At 39.1% G+C, this 21273-nt stretch overlaps 1 protein-coding gene across 1 annotated transcript in view; it reads left to right on the top strand.

Moving 5' to 3' along the window:
• The first annotated feature begins 720 nt into the window (after nt 1-720).
• Nucleotides 721-21273, top strand: part of LOC103179917 — a 56142-nt gene continuing 35589 nt past the window's right edge. Inside the window, exons 1-10 of the mRNA XM_042335049.1 lie at nt 721-853; nt 3214-3600; nt 5021-5369; nt 7445-7578; nt 8176-8307; nt 10590-10805; nt 12779-12876; nt 14941-15088; nt 16655-16750; nt 19731-20009. Coding sequence (XP_042190983.1) covers nt 721-853; nt 3214-3600; nt 5021-5369; nt 7445-7578; nt 8176-8307; nt 10590-10805; nt 12779-12876; nt 14941-15088; nt 16655-16750; nt 19731-20009 — 1972 coding nt within the window. The remainder of the gene's footprint in view (nt 854-3213; nt 3601-5020; nt 5370-7444; nt 7579-8175; nt 8308-10589; nt 10806-12778; nt 12877-14940; nt 15089-16654; nt 16751-19730; nt 20010-21273) is intronic.

Here is a 21273-nt window from a genome sequence, read left to right as displayed (position 1 = left end):
TCCTTTGCAATGTTACAAATGTAGTGGTATCTCCCCATACATTATATTAAAAAAACACAAATCCCTCAGCTCACTAACTAGGGTCATACAGTCTCTGGACAATGTCCCCCACCCTCTGTAGTGGTTAATTTTTGGTCCTAGCCTACAACTCCTGCTTTTAGATTACAGTATTCCAATGGCACTATTGTGGTAAAGTTGTGGGTTCATATAAGCTTAAGGTCCCTTTATATATAAACTAGGCTGATTCTCCAGTGCAGTTCCAGGGGAGCACTGCATTATCAGAGGTGCTGTCTTTCAGATAATACGATAATCTGAGATCCTAAAATTATAATAATCTTTCCATTTTTTGCTATAATATCTATAATGACTAAACATCTCAAAGTAATTTGTAGGGAATTGTATAGTCAAATATGATGACTCTGCATCCCCCAAATATACAATCACCATACTTTAAAACAATTAATTCTGAAGCTCTTTGAAATGTTTCAACATTACAGGCACCATATCATATTCATGGATTTTCATGGAGTATAGTTTACATTCATTGTTTAAAAATATGTATAGTTTATTACTTTTGAACTGAGTCTGTTAATTACAACAATAAAGATGCACACAGTAGTTAGTATTAAAAATGATTATTCTCTTCGCAATCTGCATCAGCCTAACCATGAAGCACATTCGACGAGGCCATCATTCCCTTGTCCCAGATTTATTGCTCACATGAATGCTTTGCCGAGGGCACTCGAATCGCCAGAGGTTTCCAGTTCTTGGCCCCAAGATCTCCCACAAAAGCCCTTGAAAGACCACCGCAGGGAGCTGCTTACTGCTCCCAAAAGCATCTGGAAAACCACAGGTATGTGACATTTGTTACATTTTTTGGCAGCAGGGCACCATCAGTCATAAAACAAAGGCAATAAAGTAAATACTATTTATTAAACTAAAAAAACACACTGCCCGTGTCTTGCGTAGGGATGCATGTTGTTCAAATAATGAAGCGGACTGAAATCTTGTCTGACTGAATGATGAAATAGTTGAAGCTTTCTGGAGTGAAAGACACAATCTTTAGTAGATGCATAGGTATTCATCAGCTTCTGTTCATTAATATACACATTGCTAGTGGCTGGCATTGAGTGAACATTACTGGAGCCTTAAACTAATTATTCGCCATATGGTGGCTGGTTTAGCTATAACCAGGGCAAAAGAAATTGACTGGTTAATTTCTTTGGATAGTTTACATAGCTATGACTCTCTCGACACATGCCATTCAACTGCTCACTGAATAACAGATGGGATAGGGCTGGGAATTGTACAAGATCATTGCATAAATCTGGCACCTAGCACCGTTTCTTTATCCTTTAGAATAACTCCAGTCACATGGTGTGTAGAAATAACAAACCCAGATTGTCCAGGGAGGATTTTCTGATTCTTCATAAAGACAGATCACAAATTTTGACTTTTTATTTATCAAAAGGATCAGGATTTCAGATTAAAGAAATTGAGCTTTTCATAGCAGCAATAATCAGCTCATTGTTTCCCGGGAAGTTGTTGGGGGCTACCGGAGAAGGGGTGAGGAGCTTTTGATTACAAGGACATCATAGCATGCTCAGCGGTTTCTTGCATCGCCATAGAAATTGGAATCAATCTTTGTGACTTTGCAGTGAGTGAGCAGCGAGGTAAACACATCGGAACACCAAAGACGAAAGCCATTACAAAAACAGGCCACTTCCTGCTATATCTGGCACTTTAGCTGTAGACGAAGATGAATGTATTTAGATGAAGACAACCTGCTAGACTTTTTTTCTTAGAGCTGCATTTTCTTTAAAAAAACGCCTTTTTTTTCAGTTTTAACATCTGATCAGTATGCCTTGGAGATGACCTTCACACAAGACCCTGTGTTACTCTTCAAGACCCTTTTTGTATTCTCTGAACAATGACTGCCATTAAATAGCTCAGCATGCCAATATGCTGCCATCAGAATGTCAGTCAATTTCTGATCGGTCACTAGGAAGTGTCCTGCACCACTGATAGTGTTGACATGAGAGATGTATGGCAGAAGTGCTGGTTTCTGCACAACCGCTGTGATATGCATAGAAAGATTTTGACCCAGATTCCCCCTTATTTAAACAATGTTTCACCCGCTAAGGACAACATATTGGGAAGGAAAATGCTCTTTCACACTGTGTGCCGGATGATGCATTGGTCAAGTTGGCTATAGATCATTCCACAAACTACAGGAGCCTTCAAAAATGTTGAATTGTCCGTTCTGAAAGAATAGTTAGAACACAGATGAATTGACCATAAAGAGTTATTTTTGATCTTCATTGAAGGAAGCATTGTAGCTAAAGAACACAAAGACATTGCAAGAATGAAAACTGGAAAATTGTAACACAATCACCCGATAACTAATTAGATGTTTCTGTTTTATAGCTTTGTAGAAATGATGTTCACACTTAGAAATTCCCTTTTTCCTAAATTCTGTTCAATTTACCGTTGAGAACAATGTGTGTTTTTCAATTGGTGTAGAGACTGTTCTACTAAGTGTGAGAGTGTGAGCAGCAGGGAATATAATCTAACTGCCCATTATTGATTATTGGTTGCTGAATTCTTAATTAAGGGAAAAAATCATTCCCTCTGGACATGTGCATTTGCACATGGTTAGCAAAACCAGCAAGTTAGACTCTAATGTGTTTTTTTTGTTTGATTAAAACTCTCCCCTCTAATTTTTAATGGAACCAGAGTGATTACAGAATAATTCACGCAAATTCAAACAACATCCATTGAAATATTACCTACCACTGCTAACAGACTTCTTATGTTTGGTGTGAACGTTATATTATTATTATTATGAATGTTTTTTGGTTTTGTGATAGATAGATAGATAGATAGATAGATAGATAGATAGATAGATAGATAGATAGATAGATAGATAGATAGATAGATAGATAGATAGATAGATAGATAGATAGATAGATAGATAGATAGATAGATAGATAGATAGATAGATAGATAGATAGATAGATAGATAGATAGATAGATAGATAACAACTGAATGCAAAGTCTAATATAGCAAAGTTCCAGTTTCAAGAATTCACTCTAATGAAGTGTGCTGCCCTTTTCAGGTTTGTGCCTTTATAATATAAGAACCTCAACTCCACCACAGGTAAATCCCACACAGAATCACATTCATAAGTCTGCTTTTATTCTCCCATCTAGGACATCCAAGCCCTCGAGATGCAGCCCAAGCATTTTTTCTTGTACCTGCTAGACATGGTACAAAAGCACTCCCCAAATCTCCTGTACCAAGCATGGCATCTTCAGATGAAGAGTTGGAAGATGATAAGGGGAAGATAGAATCTGCAGGTATTGAAGTAAGTCAAGCTGAAGACAATGCAGCTCAAGAAGAACGTGGAAACCACAAGATGTTTTTGAATGATGCTGATGCGGACGGCCGAGAGTTGGATGAGCTGGTCAAAATGAGAGAGAGCATCGCCCCCGTTCTGTCAGAATCAAATGAGAACTTGTCAGATTTTCACCAGAATGCTTCAAACGTGCTCAGTCGGAATACTGACTTTAGCTTTGACAGAGTCACAAACCAGTCAGGTAATGGAATGAATCTTAACTTAAAAATACAATAAGAATAATCATTGTGTTTGATTTAGCTCCTATCATATTTTGAAAGGTGTCAAAGAGCTTCACAAGATCTACTGTAAATTGTGGTGCCTGTATATTTTGCATGTGAACACGACAGCCAATTTGTGCCCAGCAATATCCCCAAATCATGAATAGGCAGCCATGAATGAACAAATGCTTTTGCAACTGATAATATATTCTATATTATATAAAATATAAATATAAAATATATTTTATAGGTTACCTAGCTCGATGTTAAGCTCCACCACTGTTAAGCACTCTGAGACCGTACCCTGCATGAAGGGCACTATATAAATGCAAGCTGTTGTTGTATAATTGAGAACATACCAAATGGAAACAATGAATAGTTTTACATGCTCATCCTTATTCATGCAAATGCACAAAAGGTTTTGATCCAAGATTTTTTTTCTCTCTCTGTGTTACTCTAGTTATTTTCTTCCTCTTTTGTTTATTCTCATATTTTTTGTTTCTTTCATTCACTCTTGCCTTTATTTGCTTTTTCATTTCACTGACTGAGCTTCCTCTATGTGGACTCATTTCTGAGGCAGGCACGAACAATTGGATTATCACAACATTGACTGGGACATTGCTGTGCGCAATTGGATGTCACGTTCATCTAGAAATACAGTCACTACACTTTACAGTAAAGGGCTTCCTTTAAATTTTAATTTAATTCCTTTAAATTTAAATTCAAACATGGTTTGAGACATTTCGATGATTTTGTCATTTGACATTGATAATGTGACAAGGGACGATATCAAATGCAAGGATTATTATAATTGTTTTTATTCTTACATTCCTTGTGATTGCATTTTCAATGCCCTCATAATAATATTCCGAGGGAGCTTGTATTCGTACTCTATGTGTCTGAGAGTTCCCATTTGGGAGAGAGGCAGGAATTGACCCCTATTGGCACTTCATGCCTTTTTCTTCTGAAACTGGCTGCTGATCTATAGTAAGTACAGTATTACAGGATTACAGAAAAAATCATGCAGTAAAATTCATACATTTATTCAAAAAACGGAGTCATATTGTACCTGTGACATGGCAGGAGTTCCAGATACCTTTCCTTTTCACTGCAGTTATGGATGTTTCCAAAAGGAAAAAAAATAAAGGGGCATTTAGACCTTTTTCTCGATCTCAAAATCTAATTATGCATCAGCATTGACCCAAACACAGCGCAGCCTCTGCTTTCCTAGGCCTACATCATACTAGTCAATTTAGCAATTAGTACTGGGCAGCAGAAATACAGCACAAACGATTAACATTTGGGTACAATTTTAGTGCTACCTCTGTGAAAAACTGTCCCTGCTTGTTTAATCTTTGGCCTTGTTACACTGTGTTTTTTAATTTCTTTCCTGATCAGCAGGTTTGTGGAAAAGAGCATCAAGTGCAAGTGGATCAGGAAGTGGCAGTAGTACTGATCTTTCCCAGCTTCGATGCTCTTCCTTTTCACTGGACAGTGTGGCATGTTCAGATTGTGAGCTGGAAACCAACAATAGCAGCAGTAAAATCTCTGACAGAATCCAACTACACAATGGCTCTCCATTGGTGGCCAGCAGTCTCTACAGCAGCATCGTCGATGCAAATCCATCCTTGTCTGGTTGCTATAGCATTAGTGACCCACTCCAAGCATCACCTTCTGCAGAGAAGCTCTCACCACCCAAGGAACCACCTTCATTCTTAGAAATATGGCATGATCAAGTCCTCAACCATTGGTCCGTTCTTCCACCTATCTCACCACAAAGAGGTTAATACATGTTTACTTCACTCTTTCCATATGGCGTGTTCACATGCTCCCTGCTTGCCTCTTCAATGCTGGCGCTTGCTGACTGCTGTGAGGGAATTGTTCCCATATTACTGGGTATCTAAAATCAATGCCTCCAAATACAAGGGAAAGTGACTGAGTTTCACTTGGTTCAATATGGGTATTGTTGGGCTCTCAGTATCCTGTCTTGGCATTATAAACAATGTCAAGTGTCTCGCTGACAATCTCAGTTCTTTTTATTGAGAGATTTCCAATAGAATTTTGTTCCAGTCAGCATCACTTTGTTTTTATATGAAAAAGGGTTTTCTAATACAGTTTGTTACATCATGTACCACTAATGTGTTGTCTTTCTTTGCTTTTTGCTTCAATGTGTAAATAGCCATGGTTAAGGGTTGTGCTTTTAGCTCTTTAGGGATGCAGCCCACATTGACAAGTATCTCTTCTCTGTTTCCCTTCTCTTGCCCTTTAGGACATTGCAAAACCTACAATCTCAGGCATTGCACTTCTGTTAAGGGGGTTCTTTACGCAATCATGTTAAAATGCTTTAATAATAATGATTAAAGTTGAAGAAACCATTGGAACTTGAAATGGTTTTCTCACATGTTATTGTTTGGTATTTATTACAGTTTGGATTTCAGTTAACTGGTAAGACTGGCAGATCTCAAAATTGTTACTGAGTCTGCAGGAACATTAGCGGATGCGGAATGAATGAAAATGACAAGCAAGTTGGTTTAAAGAAAGCATCCCTAATCCTTTTGGTTTTGTGCTGGATTCTGCAGGTTCATTTTAATGATAATTGATTCTTGGAGATGCATTTTACTCTGCTACACTCCCCTCAGTTCACAACTTAAAGGGACTCTATCCACTCAAGAAACCAGTCATTATGTTTGACAGCAATTACTTGTGAAGTGCTAATAGACATTTTGATGTTATAGACGCTATATCAAATGCAAGGATTAGTTATTTATTTATAGAACAGTGAACTTTTGTTTGCTTATAAACTCACAATGCAGAATGTGTTGAAACAGAATACCACGTCAATTGTGTTTGATTTTGTCCAGCCAAAAATGCTGCTTGCCTCCTCTCCTTCATAAAGCAATAAAAGTTTCCACCCAAACCTTCATCGATATATAAAGATATCCCTTTACTTTTTAATAAATCATGGAAAAGGAATTCTGCACAAAATATGTTTCTTAGATTATTGGAACTCTCTTTTATTATTAGATGAAACAAGCAAAGTTAGTAGGCGTAAGTGGTGGAGAAGTTATGAATAGAACAAATAACTACTAGTGGATGCAGGGAGTGGGGAATAATTGCTGGGGGATGATTACATTCCTACAAACCCTTCGATTCTCCTCCCCTATGGAAAAAGTTTAGTCGGGAAATCATGTCAGAAACACCTGGAGAATCAAGGGTTGGCTTGCTACAGTTACAGGTAATCCAGTTTAATAAACATATTATATCATACTCCTCACATGTGTTTTAGCTTTGTGGATTGTGCAGCATCTCCAGATGCCTAGACTTTCACATACGGCATCTGATTACTTTGCTGACTTTGTTTGCATTAACGTCATTGTCTATATGTGTCAGAAATTAGTAACAGACGTGTGTTGCAGCCTTTTCAGTCTGCCCTGGTCCTGCTTAGCTTTTCAGATGGATAATTCCATTGTAACTGTTACAATTTCCTTTCAGATCGGCATGCAGGGGCTTAACAATTGCTATCTGACCCATTTTAACCCTTTTGAACATCATCTTCAAAGTGTTACTGTCCTTGACAATGAAGGAGACCTTCCAATTGTCCAGCTCTTCCATGCAATTCTAGGGCCAAGTCAACTGGCTTTTTAAGTGGCTGGAGGAGTAGACAAAGTGGTCCGTTGTTTCCGAATGACTTCACTTGAGCTTCCCTTTCACTGTTTGCCATGTTTTAGAATAATATATTTCTATTGAAGATGATGGGCATCTTGACAGCCACAATATGCTTTGAAGTGTTCTGTCAAATAATGTCTTTTGTCATGATTTTTCCAGCAACTGGTCATTATGCTACTTGTGCTGTTTCCTGCAGGTCCCTCCTCCAAGCGAAAAAAAAGACACGGATCTATTAGAAGCTAGGGAACAAATATCCAAAGCTTGTGCAGCATGGTATCTGCCTTGTTTACCAAGTTAGTGTGTGGCCACTTGTTAAAAATGTTTTATGTGCACTGAAAATAAGCTACTATTGAAAAAGAAAATCATTTAGTCCCTTAGAAAGACTGCCTGGATGTCAAAGTCTTGTTGTATGTCTGGCAACTCCTCTGAATTCAGCTTGGATTGTTGACAAATATTAAAACTTCAGATTTCTTCCTGACATCTGTGATGAAATTTCCTTCTCCCCCTCCAACCCGCCCCCCATTCTCAGCTGTATCATGATGAACAGAAAACATCTGTCTGGTCCTATTTATTTGCATCTTTAGCTGTTTCTTCAGAAGCAATATGGGGGGGGGAGTGAAGCCGCAGCATATAAGAAACAATGAACTTGAATTTTTAAGGTGCTTTGTCACAATGAAACTTCTTAAAGAGTTTGATTGTTGGTAAGTGTAGTGACCAATACAGCAGCTTTTATAAACACATTGCAGTCATTTAGTGGTATTTGTGACAACTCTGCGTGTGGAAATCTACCAGTTTATGTAAAGTGAATTGGGTTGTTATGACAAAACTAAGGTTATGTTTCTACAATGTCTAAAGGATATTAACGTGTCTTTTCTTTGGAATATTCACAGCTTCCACAGATGCATTGTATGAGGAGAGTTATGATGACCTCAGGGCACACAAAGAATTGGATGGGATCATTCCGTCTACTGGGTTATTATCTCATCAGCTCTTGGATAAGTCCAGCAAACTCTCTAATTCAGGTAGTTTCCATCAGCATTTTGAACGATCCAAGAATTTTTTCCTCCTTCCAGTCAGAGGCCACTAAATAATTGGCCACAGGCAGCTCAGTACTTGTTTCGTGGTTCATTTATTAAAGTATAAGACCTGTGATACAGCCTGAAACCAGCTTACTATAATTGCACCTTGGTGATCCCCACTAACAGGAATACATTTCACTTTAATGAATCTTTACTTGTGATAATGGCCTGGCTAAACTTGCCCCCACCCTTGCTTCCATCAAGACACAGCTCAAGACCCTCCTGTTCAACTGCACCTTCGGTCACCCTCCTAACCCATATCCTCCCTACCCTCCAGCCCTCCTGATTCCAACCCCCTTCTCGAGTCCAAATCCCGACTGTCCAGTGCATTGGGATAGCCTCACGACGTGAAAGGCGCTATACAAATGTAATTTGCTATTGTTGGATTGATCAGTCCATTGCTGACAGCTCAGTTGCAAGCTTCCGCTTTGGAGCCAAGCAGAAACACGCCTACCACCATTGAAAACGCAGCAGCTATCATTTTCTGCCATTGATTGAACGTACAAGGACTTTAATCCAGAAAATGGAATCAAAACCAACAAAAGTCTTGTTTATTTGCCAAGAATAGCCCTGTAATCGTATTTGTGTAAACACGGTGATCTTTGTTCTTTTGCAAAAAGATCTTTTGGCCCAGTGCAGCAATGACTGCACTTAATCCAAAATTAAAGCAAGTTGTCTGAATCCTCCCAGGAAATCCTAGTGCCTATCACGCTGACAGCATTGGGATTGTTAGTTGTTGTTTTGTCATGGGTACGGTGGGCACACATTTCTAGACCATTTGATTGGCATGTTTTCTTTCTATTTTTGTGGGCCGGTGATCGCTGCTTGATGTTGGAAGTGAAATTGGCTAAGGCTGTGCGGTTAAAGTGACCACTGCTCATGCAGCCAATGCCATTTGTGCTCTTTTATCTGCTTTCCTTTGTGTGAGGGATTTTGTCATATCTCAGCACAGCCTGTAGGTGGTACACTTTGTACTGCAACCATTGTGAATTTGATCATTTATAGGATTAACACAGAAAGGGACGGCATGAGATTGGCTGAGCGAGAATGCATAAAGGAGAATACTCTAAACTATCCTGTAACTATGAGGGACTGGCTGGAGGGTGGTTTGGCCTTAATTTACCCCCTTATCCAGTGGCATTCTACCTGGTTTTTGCTTATTGCTTCTTCTCATGACAGCAGGTCTAACAGCTTTGTGAATTAGTTACCTCATGTGAGGAGCAGTTTGAGAGATTTCACATTAACTAGGTGAATGATGATCAAAATGTGCTAATATTGGATATCGATTCGGAAGAGGCCTAGGTTACTCCATCTGGTCTGGTTATGGTGGTAAAGAAGGCATTCAGTTGTTTAGTCCGACCCCCAGCTCGGGTCCGAAACTCTGACTGTCGAGCACCTTGGGACATTCTCCTGACGTGAAAGGCGCTACACAAATGTAATTTTGTTGTTGTTGTAGCCATAAGATCTTTCCAGAGAGCAGGTTGAGTTTATAGTGGTGAGGATCAAGGCACCTAGTTCTGAGTGTCTTAGGTCCAGTTGCTTCGTAAATGTATTACATGTTGATGTTCTGTTTATTTGATGACTAGCTTAACAAATGTGTTACAGAAAATGGTGCAGTGCAGTTGCAATTCTTCCTCTAAAATCTTGCCTCCCACCGATTTCTTTGCTGCTGTGGCAGGTGCTCAACAGAAGCCACACATTCCGCATCGAAGAGAGATGGTGCATCTTTCACCTTATTCCTCTGAACAATGTTTTGTTTGTTACTGGAGAATACCGACACACTGTTTATTAGTTTTGTCAAAGTCAGGGGAACTGATGTTAATGGGAGATTGTTGGGATATGACCACCGTAAACACACACAGCATTTTACAAACATTGTATATGTGGGATCTAGAGGGAAGACCTCACTGCTTGAAAAGCAGCAACAAGCAGCTAGCCTCCTATCATCTGGCCTGGGTCAGTAGAGCAGCCTGCACTGAGATCCCTAGGTTGGGGAATGGAGTAAATGGTAAAGTGTTAGGCTGAAAAGCAGGTGACAATGGCATTGCTGTGGGCATTCAGCTAGATTGCCAGATTTTTAACACATGTGGAGTATTTATCGAAGAAATTCAGTGAAGCATCAAACAGGAAGCACTTCTATATTACGCTCTGTAACAATCCTGTATACATTTATTATGCTGAGAAATGTAGAGACTTTATGACTCTTCTTCACTTTCACTTTACAGAACTGACTGAAAGTTCACCAGCATCTCACATACTCAGGACTACACATCCAGAGAGATCGCTGGCTGAAATTGGGCTTTCCTTGATGGATCGACAGGGTAGCGCCAGTGCCATTGGTCAGGTTGACCAGCACTTGGCTGAAAGATCTCTAGCAGACTCCCTGGAGAAGATTTCTGGGAGAGATGCAGGAGAAATGGACAGAATAATGAAAAATAATGGTGGGTTTTGCTCATGGATTTATATTTTGGGAAATATATTGTATTTGGTTCATGTTAATAATCTTAATTGATTTTAAGGGTAATAAACGCTTAAAAAATAATCATAATTTGGTTACTCAATCCATAACTATTTGTGGGACACTGCTGTGTGCAATTGGCTGCTGTGTTTTGCCAACAAAATATGTAGTCAATTCACTTTACAGTATATTCTATGAAGGCCTTTGAGACGTCTCAACAATGTGATAAAGCGCTATATCAAATGCATATTATTATATTTTTATTATTATGTTTGTGCACTGTGGAATGTTAGGCTTCAGCTGGTGCCAGGAATAGTGATTTTATTTTACATTGTCTGGCTTGTAACTCTGCCAGTCTTCTATGTAAACAATCCTGGCATGGATATTTCTCTTGGCAAGTGATGATGGTTACTGGTTGGATCTGACAGGAATGTCAAGATTGGTAACAGTAAAGGCTGAGGGAACACGAGTAGAGAGGATGAGTGAACAGCTGTAACAAGTAGCAATGTCGTTGTTATAACCTTTCCCCTTCCCCCTTTTGTTTGGCACATGTGGAAATGCAGCGCCATGCTGGAGAATCCAAACTAGAGTTCTGTGTGAGTCTGGCATCTACCCTGGGAAATTTCCTGTGTGCGCACTCTATCCCCAGGGAGATGCATTAGGCTAAAGGTAAGGCTTGGGAACCCCAAGCCAGATACACCACATGGCTTGCCTTGGTGATTACTGTCTGGCAAGCTTCCCGATCATTGTCCAGTTAAGATGATCCTAACTATTAGTGCTTTGGTTTTCAGAGCTAACAGGAGATGAGTGGGAAGAATCCCAGAAACTGTTATGCCCCTCTAAGCCCTGTCAACAACTAAGCCAGTCTATCATCAGCAGTGCTTTAGATTATTGCAGACCTGAATGGACTACCGAGACCACTACAGAGGATTGACTTTATTCCAATTAGTTCTGCCTGCTTAGGGTAACACTGAATCTCCTGCTTGTCCCTCATCCCCACTGCTCCAACTTCAGTGGCCGTGCTTTCAGCCACTACCCCCCAAAACTTTGGAACTCTTTCTCTCCATCTCTCCTTCTTGCCCCCTCCTTTCCCTTTTTCGGATCACGCCTGAAGATCTTCCTCTTTGACCATACTTATAGTCACCTCCCTGCTCTCCCTGGCTTGGCATCAGGCGTTTGAGATGTTTCACTCTTGGAATAAAATGCAAACTTCAAAGTAAGGAAAAACGTCATAGCTACAAAACTTTTCCAAGTTACAGAAAAATTGTAAATTGTAAAATATGCAAGAATGTCATGTCCCTGTAATACCTGTTAATCATGGATAACATTTGTTATTTTAAAGTTATTGAATGACAGTTAAGGATTATTCTATAATTAGGTGTTGTCTTTGTTAAACAAAAGTTTTAAAGTTTTAACATATATTTACCCGACAAACATGGAAATAATAAATATTAATAGAGTGTAAATACATTTACTTCTCATTATATATGGGCTCCACAATCCAGGAGCTCTCTTGGGGGCTTTTATAGGTTTCCAAACTGTTGTAATACAATAAAGTACTATTATAAGAAAGGGCAAAACATACACATTCTTATAACAGGGTCCCAAATAAAATAAGTTGGCACGATCTCAGCGAGCTTAAATTCACATTATGAAACAATTCCGAACTTGGCACAAATCTATCTTATTCCAGAACAAGATGGATGGAGCAGTGAATGGACCTGGGTTAAGATATATTTTAACAGAGAGTTTTGGACTGCACTTACCATGTATTCCACTTTCAGATTTCCCACAGGTTGAGGGGATGCACTTAGTGACTCTAAATAAAGAATGCTGTATTTTTGACCCTGATATTTTATTGAATCTAAGTTTCGGCAGTCTGACAGTTACAGTGTGAGTTTATGAGAGACATGGTAATCTTGACAAAGTAAACCATTTCTTATACTTTTCTGGCAGGTTTCCCACCCCATCACACTGAGCTTGTTTCAGCAAATACACCAATGGTGACTTGCTTTGATAATGAGAAAGAAGAGCCTCCGAGGTTTGTCAGAATGGTGAGTCATCCATTCAAAAGTGGAGTCAAGCTTGTTGTTTCTGTTAGAAATAATCAAAGTAATACTAATATCAAACTGGTATTTTAAAGGCATCTAATGGTTTTTTTCAATCACGATTTTATCAGTAAAATCAAACTGTTAATATTGACATCAAAGATTCTTCATTTTTATACATTCATACAATAAAGTTTGAAAATCACAGGTTGGAAAGTCGGTTCATTCGACTGTGAAGTGTGGAAGATTGACGTCACCAGACTTTTCTTTGGGAGGATCACAGGTCCTAGTATGCAACAAAAGGGTGTCAGTGTGTCACAGACAGCATTTAAGTATCTGTTTGAGGAATTGGGCCCAGGCTGAAGAGTGGAAATGTGGGAATAGATGAATATTCTGCCGTCTTAGATTGATTAATACTTTCCGGAATTAGGTTAAGTATATTCAGCCACAACCAGAGAGTGCTCTTTACCAGCCTCCAATTGCCAGGGAGATGTTTAGTGATGGAGGAGAGCTGACTGAAAAGTTCAGAAATGACTGTATATAGAAATATACATGACTAGAAATGAAATGGATATATACAAGAAGAAGAAATGTACAGGACCAGGGAAATATTTTGACGTCCACTTTTTTCTGACTGTAAATGTGGTTCTGCCAGATTATTTATTTAAAAAAAACGTTTAAAAGGCTGGCTTTGCACTTCAACTTTCTGATGGGTGATCATGTCCTAGTTGTAGATGGACATATTTAAAATTGAAATCCAGAGCTTCTGGCAGATCCTGTTGAGGTCTATACAATCAGCAAACACAAAGCATCTAATCCATTGCAGCAAACTTCATTCAGCTTGTTAATTATTGTGGGTTGAGATGTATTGTCACTTGATAAGTACCTGTTAGATCTTAGACCTGGGAAGGTAGCCACTGCACCATGGAGCATGGCTGCACATCAGTCAGTGCAACTTCACACCTTTGATGCATAGTCATTAAGAACTTTTCATGTTTGCAGTGAAAGACTTTGGTTTACCTGCCACAATGTGGAAATTTAATCTGTGCTGGATAGTGCTGTTTTTTTGAAACCAGGTTCTGACTCCTCAGATATCGATGCTTAGTGTTGGGGCACTGTTGTGCCTCTTTGAGGTTTAACATATACCGGGTCATCTGGTATACATCTAATTAAACAAAATGTAATGCTATTAACCATTGTACACATAGAGGGAAGAGAGATTGTTTTCAAAATGTGTAATTCTAAACTCCGAACAATTTAACTTTAGACGTTCAGAATAAAAGTGTGTTAGTGATGAAATGGCAAGTAGCGTTACAGACATCAAGAAGACCTGAATGTCTCAGATTGTTCTTGGTCTGGTCTGAGAGATGCTCCAAATGAGTCCTGTCTAGCTCTCCCATGTGGCCATCAGCAATATAAATACTGTAGGAAGAATATAATATTTAGGGACGAGAAAAGACCATTTTGTCCACCACTCTTCATCCCTCCATTGCAGCAATTCTCCTTTGTGGTATTGAATTATATTATACCCCAAAAAATGTGGTCATTCACTTCATGGCTGTTTGTAGAACACTGGTTGTGTGCGCAATTGCCTGCTGCGTTTTGCCCACAAAATACACAGTCAATCTGCTTTGCAATATATTCTGTGAAGCGCTTTGAGATGTCCCAATGGCGTGGTAAGTTGCTATATCAAATGCAAGGATTATTATTATTATTATTGAATTGTATTTTGAATTATCACAATTTTATTTCTTAGAGTGCTAACATTGTTCAGAGAATTTCCAGGTTTCGGAGAAAATGGCATGTGATTGGCTGTAACCAGCTTCAAAGATTATTTTCTCAACAGCTCAGTGTCACAAGTGCAAAAAAAGTTAACATGTTCCCAGGTCAATCATTGATTTTTTTTATAAACAATCTTTTTGGTGACTCAGGGAGGCTGATTGCACACAGACATGAATGATAACTTGTCTGCAATGCAGAAATGGTTTTAAATTGTAATTTTAAAATTGTTATAAAAGGTGTGTTCTTTTTATTGTATTCTGTATTTTGATTCAACTTCTCTTCCTTCAGGACATAGATTTAAACCCTTCCATGCTGCTAGTTAAGGACATCAAACAGTCATCTATGCTGCAACCAGACCACACTAAGGACTCAGGACAATTTTCAGCCAGTAGCCCATCATGTACGAATGAGGAAGACTCACCTTTACTCCCAAATAGTAAGTTTAATACTTTTATTCTTTACCTGGTGAATTCTGAACAGCGAACTTGCCTCCTGCTATCCAGGTGCAAGCTTAATCACCAGCTACCTGATCCTTTGACTATTTACTTGTCATTGCATGAAATGCTCAGGACAAGGGCCCCAGCTACTATAGATGAATGATTTACCAGCTATCATTTGATTCAAACCAATTGAATGACATTCAGTCATATGATATTATATTTTGTCGCAAGGCAACCGCAGGAAATAATAGACCGGCACTCGACAAAGCCTGCTTCTGTTTTAAATACATTTTAATCAAACGAACGCCAAGAAAACAGAATAAGGGGGAAGCTATATGATGACAGTCCTGCAAATACTAGGAGCAAAAATAAACATAAGGCAACTGGTTGGTGTTTAGAGCGGTATTGCTCTCTGCCTTTGTCTCTGGCCATGTGTGATGTGAAATTCTTTATTTTGTTTGACTTCCTTTCATGTGGAGCTCATTTTTCAGCCCATTTGACATTGGTGGCACAATATTGATTTGGTTTGGCAGCTTTGGGATAAAAGAAAACTTCTTTTGTTCTGATTATTTAATGACGAAAAATGGAACAATAGAATTAGTGCTGTAGCTTTCTGCTTTTTCCTGCAAATACTTTGAGTACAGGATGGATTCATGATAAGGAGTTCTGGGATATGAGTGATCTGGACTGATATATTGTCATGAGTGAGATATGGTGAATGTTGGTTGCAGGATGTAAATTGCATCCTTTAGTGGATTCTCATTATGTATCTTTTTATATCATATTTATATCATACAAGAGTCCAGCAACTCAGGGGTTAGAGCAATCGCCTCGCAAGCAAGAGACTTGGGTTCGATTCTTGGCAGGGCGAAACCTTGGGCAAGTTTCCTTACTCCACACGCCTGATAATAATCTTTAAAAAAACACAATAATAAATTGGTCACTTCAATCCTCGACTGTTTGTGGGACACTGCTGTGCGCAATTGGCTGCCGCGTTTCAATCCGGTTACTGAGCTCGTGGGTCCACAGTATTCCAGGGCACTGCTGATGACAGCACAGCCAGCCTGGCTCATTGGCATATCTTGGAAGGGCAGACCAGTCACTGGGGGTAGGGAATCCTCCCACTCAGCTCCCTGCAAGCCAAAGCCCTTACGATTAGGGTGGTCGGAGCTGGACAAGCAGAAGAAAGCTTGTCAGACGGTACTATCCATGGCAAGCTCTGCAGTTTTAGCTGGTTAGTCTCCAGCAGTTACCCCAACACACACTCTGGGGTCCCCAAGCCTTGGCTCTTGCCAACCTGTGACTAATACTTTCCAGAATTAGGGAAGCAGGATGGGTCCCTCCAGGGAGAGAGTGTGCATTCCATTCCAACTGGGATCTCTGAAATTTACTTTTGTAGGTGGGATGCATAGAATATTCAGCTTGGTTTGGATACTTTTAAGCCTGGTGATGGGTTTCAGCATGTGTCAGACACCCGGTTGCCCCCCCCGCCCCCCCAAATAATAATAATTATATTACTTGCACGGTGAATGCCTGTGATTTCTTTTTTATCTGCATACTAGACCCCAATGATAGTGAACCAGGCTGGGCCAGTGAGGACGTTCACCGTATGAAAAGAACATGGTCACAGGACGAGTCTGATGGGGGTGTTGATATTGGTGAGACTACAAAACAAACCTTATAAAAACTGGCACAAAATAAGATACAGTTGACTGTGATGAATAACTCGAAATGGCGACAGAATGACACTATCATATTCTTTACATGTTATTGTCAAGCTGCTGTCTAAACTGCAGCATTTCTCTTCTAAAAGGATTCTTTAATAATAAATCCAGGTTGCGAAAGGAAAATCCTTCTGGTAATCTAATATACATCACAGGCTGATGTAGCAACTCTACTCCACCTGATCCACTTTTGGAGCAGAGATCTTGAGGGTGTGCAGTTACTGGAAAGGAATCCTGTTCACAACTCACTGCCCTTTTTAAGAAACCCTGGTGTTAAGAAATCCTTATGTTTTGGACACCAATTATCCTGATCTTGTACTCAGGCCAACCAGAACCAATTATGTAGCTTTGGGATATACGCTTCCAATGATTTACCATGTTTTCTACATGTGAATATAACATGTGATTATTCTGAGGAAACTGTAACATTTGGCGATTATACCCTCAGATCAACAGAGCTGGACTTTTCGAGGCTTCACGGCTTTTTCGTGGTGATGAAGACGATCATTTATTCAAATCGATTCCCATCTTTGTCCACGGATGTTAACGGCACTCCTGGCCGCTATTCTCTATTCATTTAGTGCACCTGAATTTCAAATTGCTCCCAAGAACTGGAAAGCATGCTGTATCATGAAACCTGATGAGACCAAATTCTGAAAACGTCGATTTCTGTCTGATGTCATCCTGGTTTGAATTATTTGTGAAAAGAATTCCTGGGCACTCCTACTAATTATAGAAACGCAGTTCATTTCATGTTTCATCCTTTGCTGGTTCAAAGAAGGGATTTTCCAAAATCCCCCCCATAAAATGCATTTTGAGTAACTATTGGCAAAAATAAACAAATCAGCTTTTTAAAACAATGGTTTTCTTTGCACTTTTCTCGTTAGCAGAATCAGTGTGCAGCAGCATATTCATTGGGACATGTGAAGCTGTTTATTACCATTCACTGTGGATGTATTTTCAACCAAGAGCTGATCAGTTGATAAGGCAATGGGTACAGGAATGTGCAGCAGTTTGGTTTGGATACTCTTAAGCATGTTGATGGGTTTCTGCATGTGTCAGATACCCGGCTGACCAGCCAAAAATGGTTAAACACTTACCATGAGATAAACTGTCTGCATTGTTTTAATACTGGCGATGTAACAACCATTACTTCACTATCAGTTAGTGTACTATTTAAGCAGCTATCACCATTCCTATTTATTTTAACAGTGATGTGCTTGCAGTGACATAAGAATTACTCGGCTCACTCACTCATCTTCTTAACTAATCTGAACATGGTTGATCATGAAGAAATCTCCTGCTTTATATATTTAGCATTCAGCTGCTCCGTCCATTCTGCACAGTGCAATGTTTGGATGGAGCAGGTTAACAAGAGCAAATCATCATGAGCTTAATCTATTTAGGAAGATTTAGCTTTATTTAGAGAATGAATGTGTAAAAGCAGTAAATCCTGAAGCTGAGCTTAAGGGTGCAAAGGAAATGATTGTTCATCAGACCACACACTGCCCATGTGTGTTCTTCACTGATTGTTAGAAATCCTTTACAATCCCTCTACCACCTTTGTTTATTCCTTACAGAGGGGCACTTTGATTGGCATTTTGTCAGAACTGATAAAGAGACCATGATTGTTAAATAAAAGGAGGCAGGTCCTGACCAGAACTCTGTCACTCAAAGATTGATTCTTTTCACAAATAATTCAAACCAGGGTGGCATCAGACAGTGATCAACTTTTTCGGAATTTGAATTCGGGTTTCGTGATGAGGCAAAGTTTTCCAGTTCTTGGGAGCGTTTTGGGAATTTGAGCGCATTAACTGAATAGGGAACAATAAAAGATTTTCCCTTTAGTGTGGCCGTGCCTTTTTTGTTTGTTGTAGATAATGTGGACACGCTGTCTACCTGAACATGAGGCAAATTGAGACCCCGTTTTTGTCTTTAAATAAGCTTCACCAACAAAAATGCAGAAATTAATTTGCTATTTAAACTTTCCATTAAATACAATATTTATCCAAAAGCGTGAACCTGAACAAATATTACAGGAGGGCTCATTAATTCAACATCAGATCTATCCAGAGTCAATTATTTTTTAGCTGTTTAAAATGCTTAAAGTAAGATTTTTGTTTTAATGTTGAACATAAGAATTGCTAGACAAAAGAAGACCAAGGTCCATCCAGTTCGCCTTCCATCCTATGCAGGTAGTGTAATTCATGTTGTGCATTGGAATAACTTTAATATTCTGATTATCAGCCTTCCTAATTAACTGACAAACTCTACTCAACTCCCCAACCCTTTTTCCTCCTCCTCCCCACATTTTTTCTTGTCTCCTCCCTGACTAACTTAAAATAACGTTTCCATATGTTGGACTTTTCTGAAAACCAAATAACTCTTAATTGACTTGAAAACAACATGAAGTGCTGTGTATTGAATTCTTCAGAGGAGCATTCTGCTACAAAGTACTTTATCCATGAATAAAATATTAGTTTAATAGGTGGCCTTTTTGTGCTATTTGTGTGAAGTTCACTTACTGCCTGTTGTTGTCGAACAGGAAAACATGCCTAATGTATCTTCCTTTGAATAACTAATGCATCAATTTTAATGAGGCAGGATCCCTCCATTATGGTTATTATTACAGAGCAGTCAGTTATGATTGTGTTTCAACAGTGTAGAAAGGAGGGTGAAGTTCTATAAAGAACCGATGAGATAGTCACACTCAGTGCACATGTCTTTATCATACTTGCACAGATATAAGCTAATGGAAAGGACGCTAGGTTAGACTAATACAAAATACCAATAATAATAATCCTTACATTTGGTATAGGGAATGACATATCCTCTGCTTCTTATTAATAATTTACAGATGCAGACAAATATGAAAGGACACCTTTTAAATGTTTCTATGTGTTTTGCCTTTAAGGGTTACAGTCAAGCAAAGATACTGCGGAAAATGAAGCGATTTGGTCCGTTTCAAGCTGTCATGCTGAGAGTGAGAAGATCTTGGAATCTCCACAAACCAGTCAAATTGATAGACAAGCATCATCCAAAGTAGAGCACAGTTTGCTGGAAAAGATGGGGCGAGCAAGGCAAGCTGAAGAACGTAAGACAAAAGCTCTCACTATCTTGAAAAAACTGAGCGAAGCAAAAGCTCCCGGTGTTCGAGTTAAAGAGGCCATGAACATCTCCAGCTTTGAAGATTGTAAGTAGCAATCATTGTATAAAGTGCTTTACATCCCATTTAATATGAAACAAAAACAGAAGTCGCTGGGAACATTCAGCAGGTCAGGCAAGGTCTATGGAGAAAAGGAAAATGAATCAACATTTCGGGAACACGACCCTTCATTAGAACTGGGTCATGTTGGGATTTAATATGATGTTGGCAAACTGGATGATAGAATGCTCAAGCGTTAAATTGAAGCAGAGGTGATCATTTCTTTAAAAAGGGAATTAGACAAGATATTTCAAGAGGAATATTAAAAGGTATAGAGAGCAATTAAGAGGGCCGGGATTGGATTAAATGACTCACGTGGAAACAAAAGCACCAGCACAGACTGGATCGGGTTGTTTCATTCTGTAATATTCCATAATTTTATGACAATTAAAACATCAGTATTGGCTGTCATTTACCTAGAATCTAAGGGAGGAAGGAAAGTTAGATGACCCTATTTTAGTCCTCTCTAGCAGAGGAAGAAAAAGTAGTTAAGGTACAGGACTCCACATTCACAAAATAGCCTTAATGCAGTCCATGGTCCACAGGTTGGATTACCTTGCCCTCCAGAATGAGGTTACATTTAAACAAACAGAATGTTTATTTCTGAACGACAAGCACATTGTCATATCTATCAATAACCTTATAACAATTGAATCATTGCTCGTTCCCATTCACAAATGTTAGACGGTTGATGATGTTTCAGTGAGCCACTGAACATAATGATTTGATTTATGAAATGCCTTCTTTGCTCTGCAAATGATTTATATGTTGGCCAATACAGGACACAATTATTAGACATTATACTAGAAAGATAAATCATATTTGCTCTGTGCAAGCATGTTTTAATAGCCCCAGGGTTAATAATCTGCCTGCAAGAGTTAAACTGTTAAAATAAAAGACTGGAGCCAAGGTCAACCACCGATTGGAAACTTTCAGAACTGAGCCGTATTGAGTAACAAATGAGATGATGATGGTATCTACAGAATCTACAGTTAAATGAGGTTTTACAAAGAAGAATTATTCTCCCCCCGCCACCCCCCCTCCCCCCCCCCCCCACACCTTATTTTATTAACTTTCCCTATTTCTGGTTACCATGGGCTATGTTTTAACTGCAGCTAAGAAAACAAGCACAATTTAGTAGTGGGACTAATCATGGAGTTAAATCCGTGCACCAACAAACCATGGCACATGGATTTAAGTCCATGGCTACCGCACATTCTCACACACTGTTCCTCTGTGTTGTTCCATTCTT

Source organism: Callorhinchus milii, unplaced genomic scaffold (assembly GCF_018977255.1).
Source record: "Callorhinchus milii isolate IMCB2004 unplaced genomic scaffold, IMCB_Cmil_1.0 Scaffold5, whole genome shotgun sequence".
Lineage (NCBI taxonomy): Eukaryota > Metazoa > Chordata > Chondrichthyes > Chimaeriformes > Callorhinchidae > Callorhinchus > Callorhinchus milii.
The sequence above is the reverse complement of the archived record's forward strand: the minus strand, read 5'-3'. Positions and strand labels throughout refer to the sequence as shown.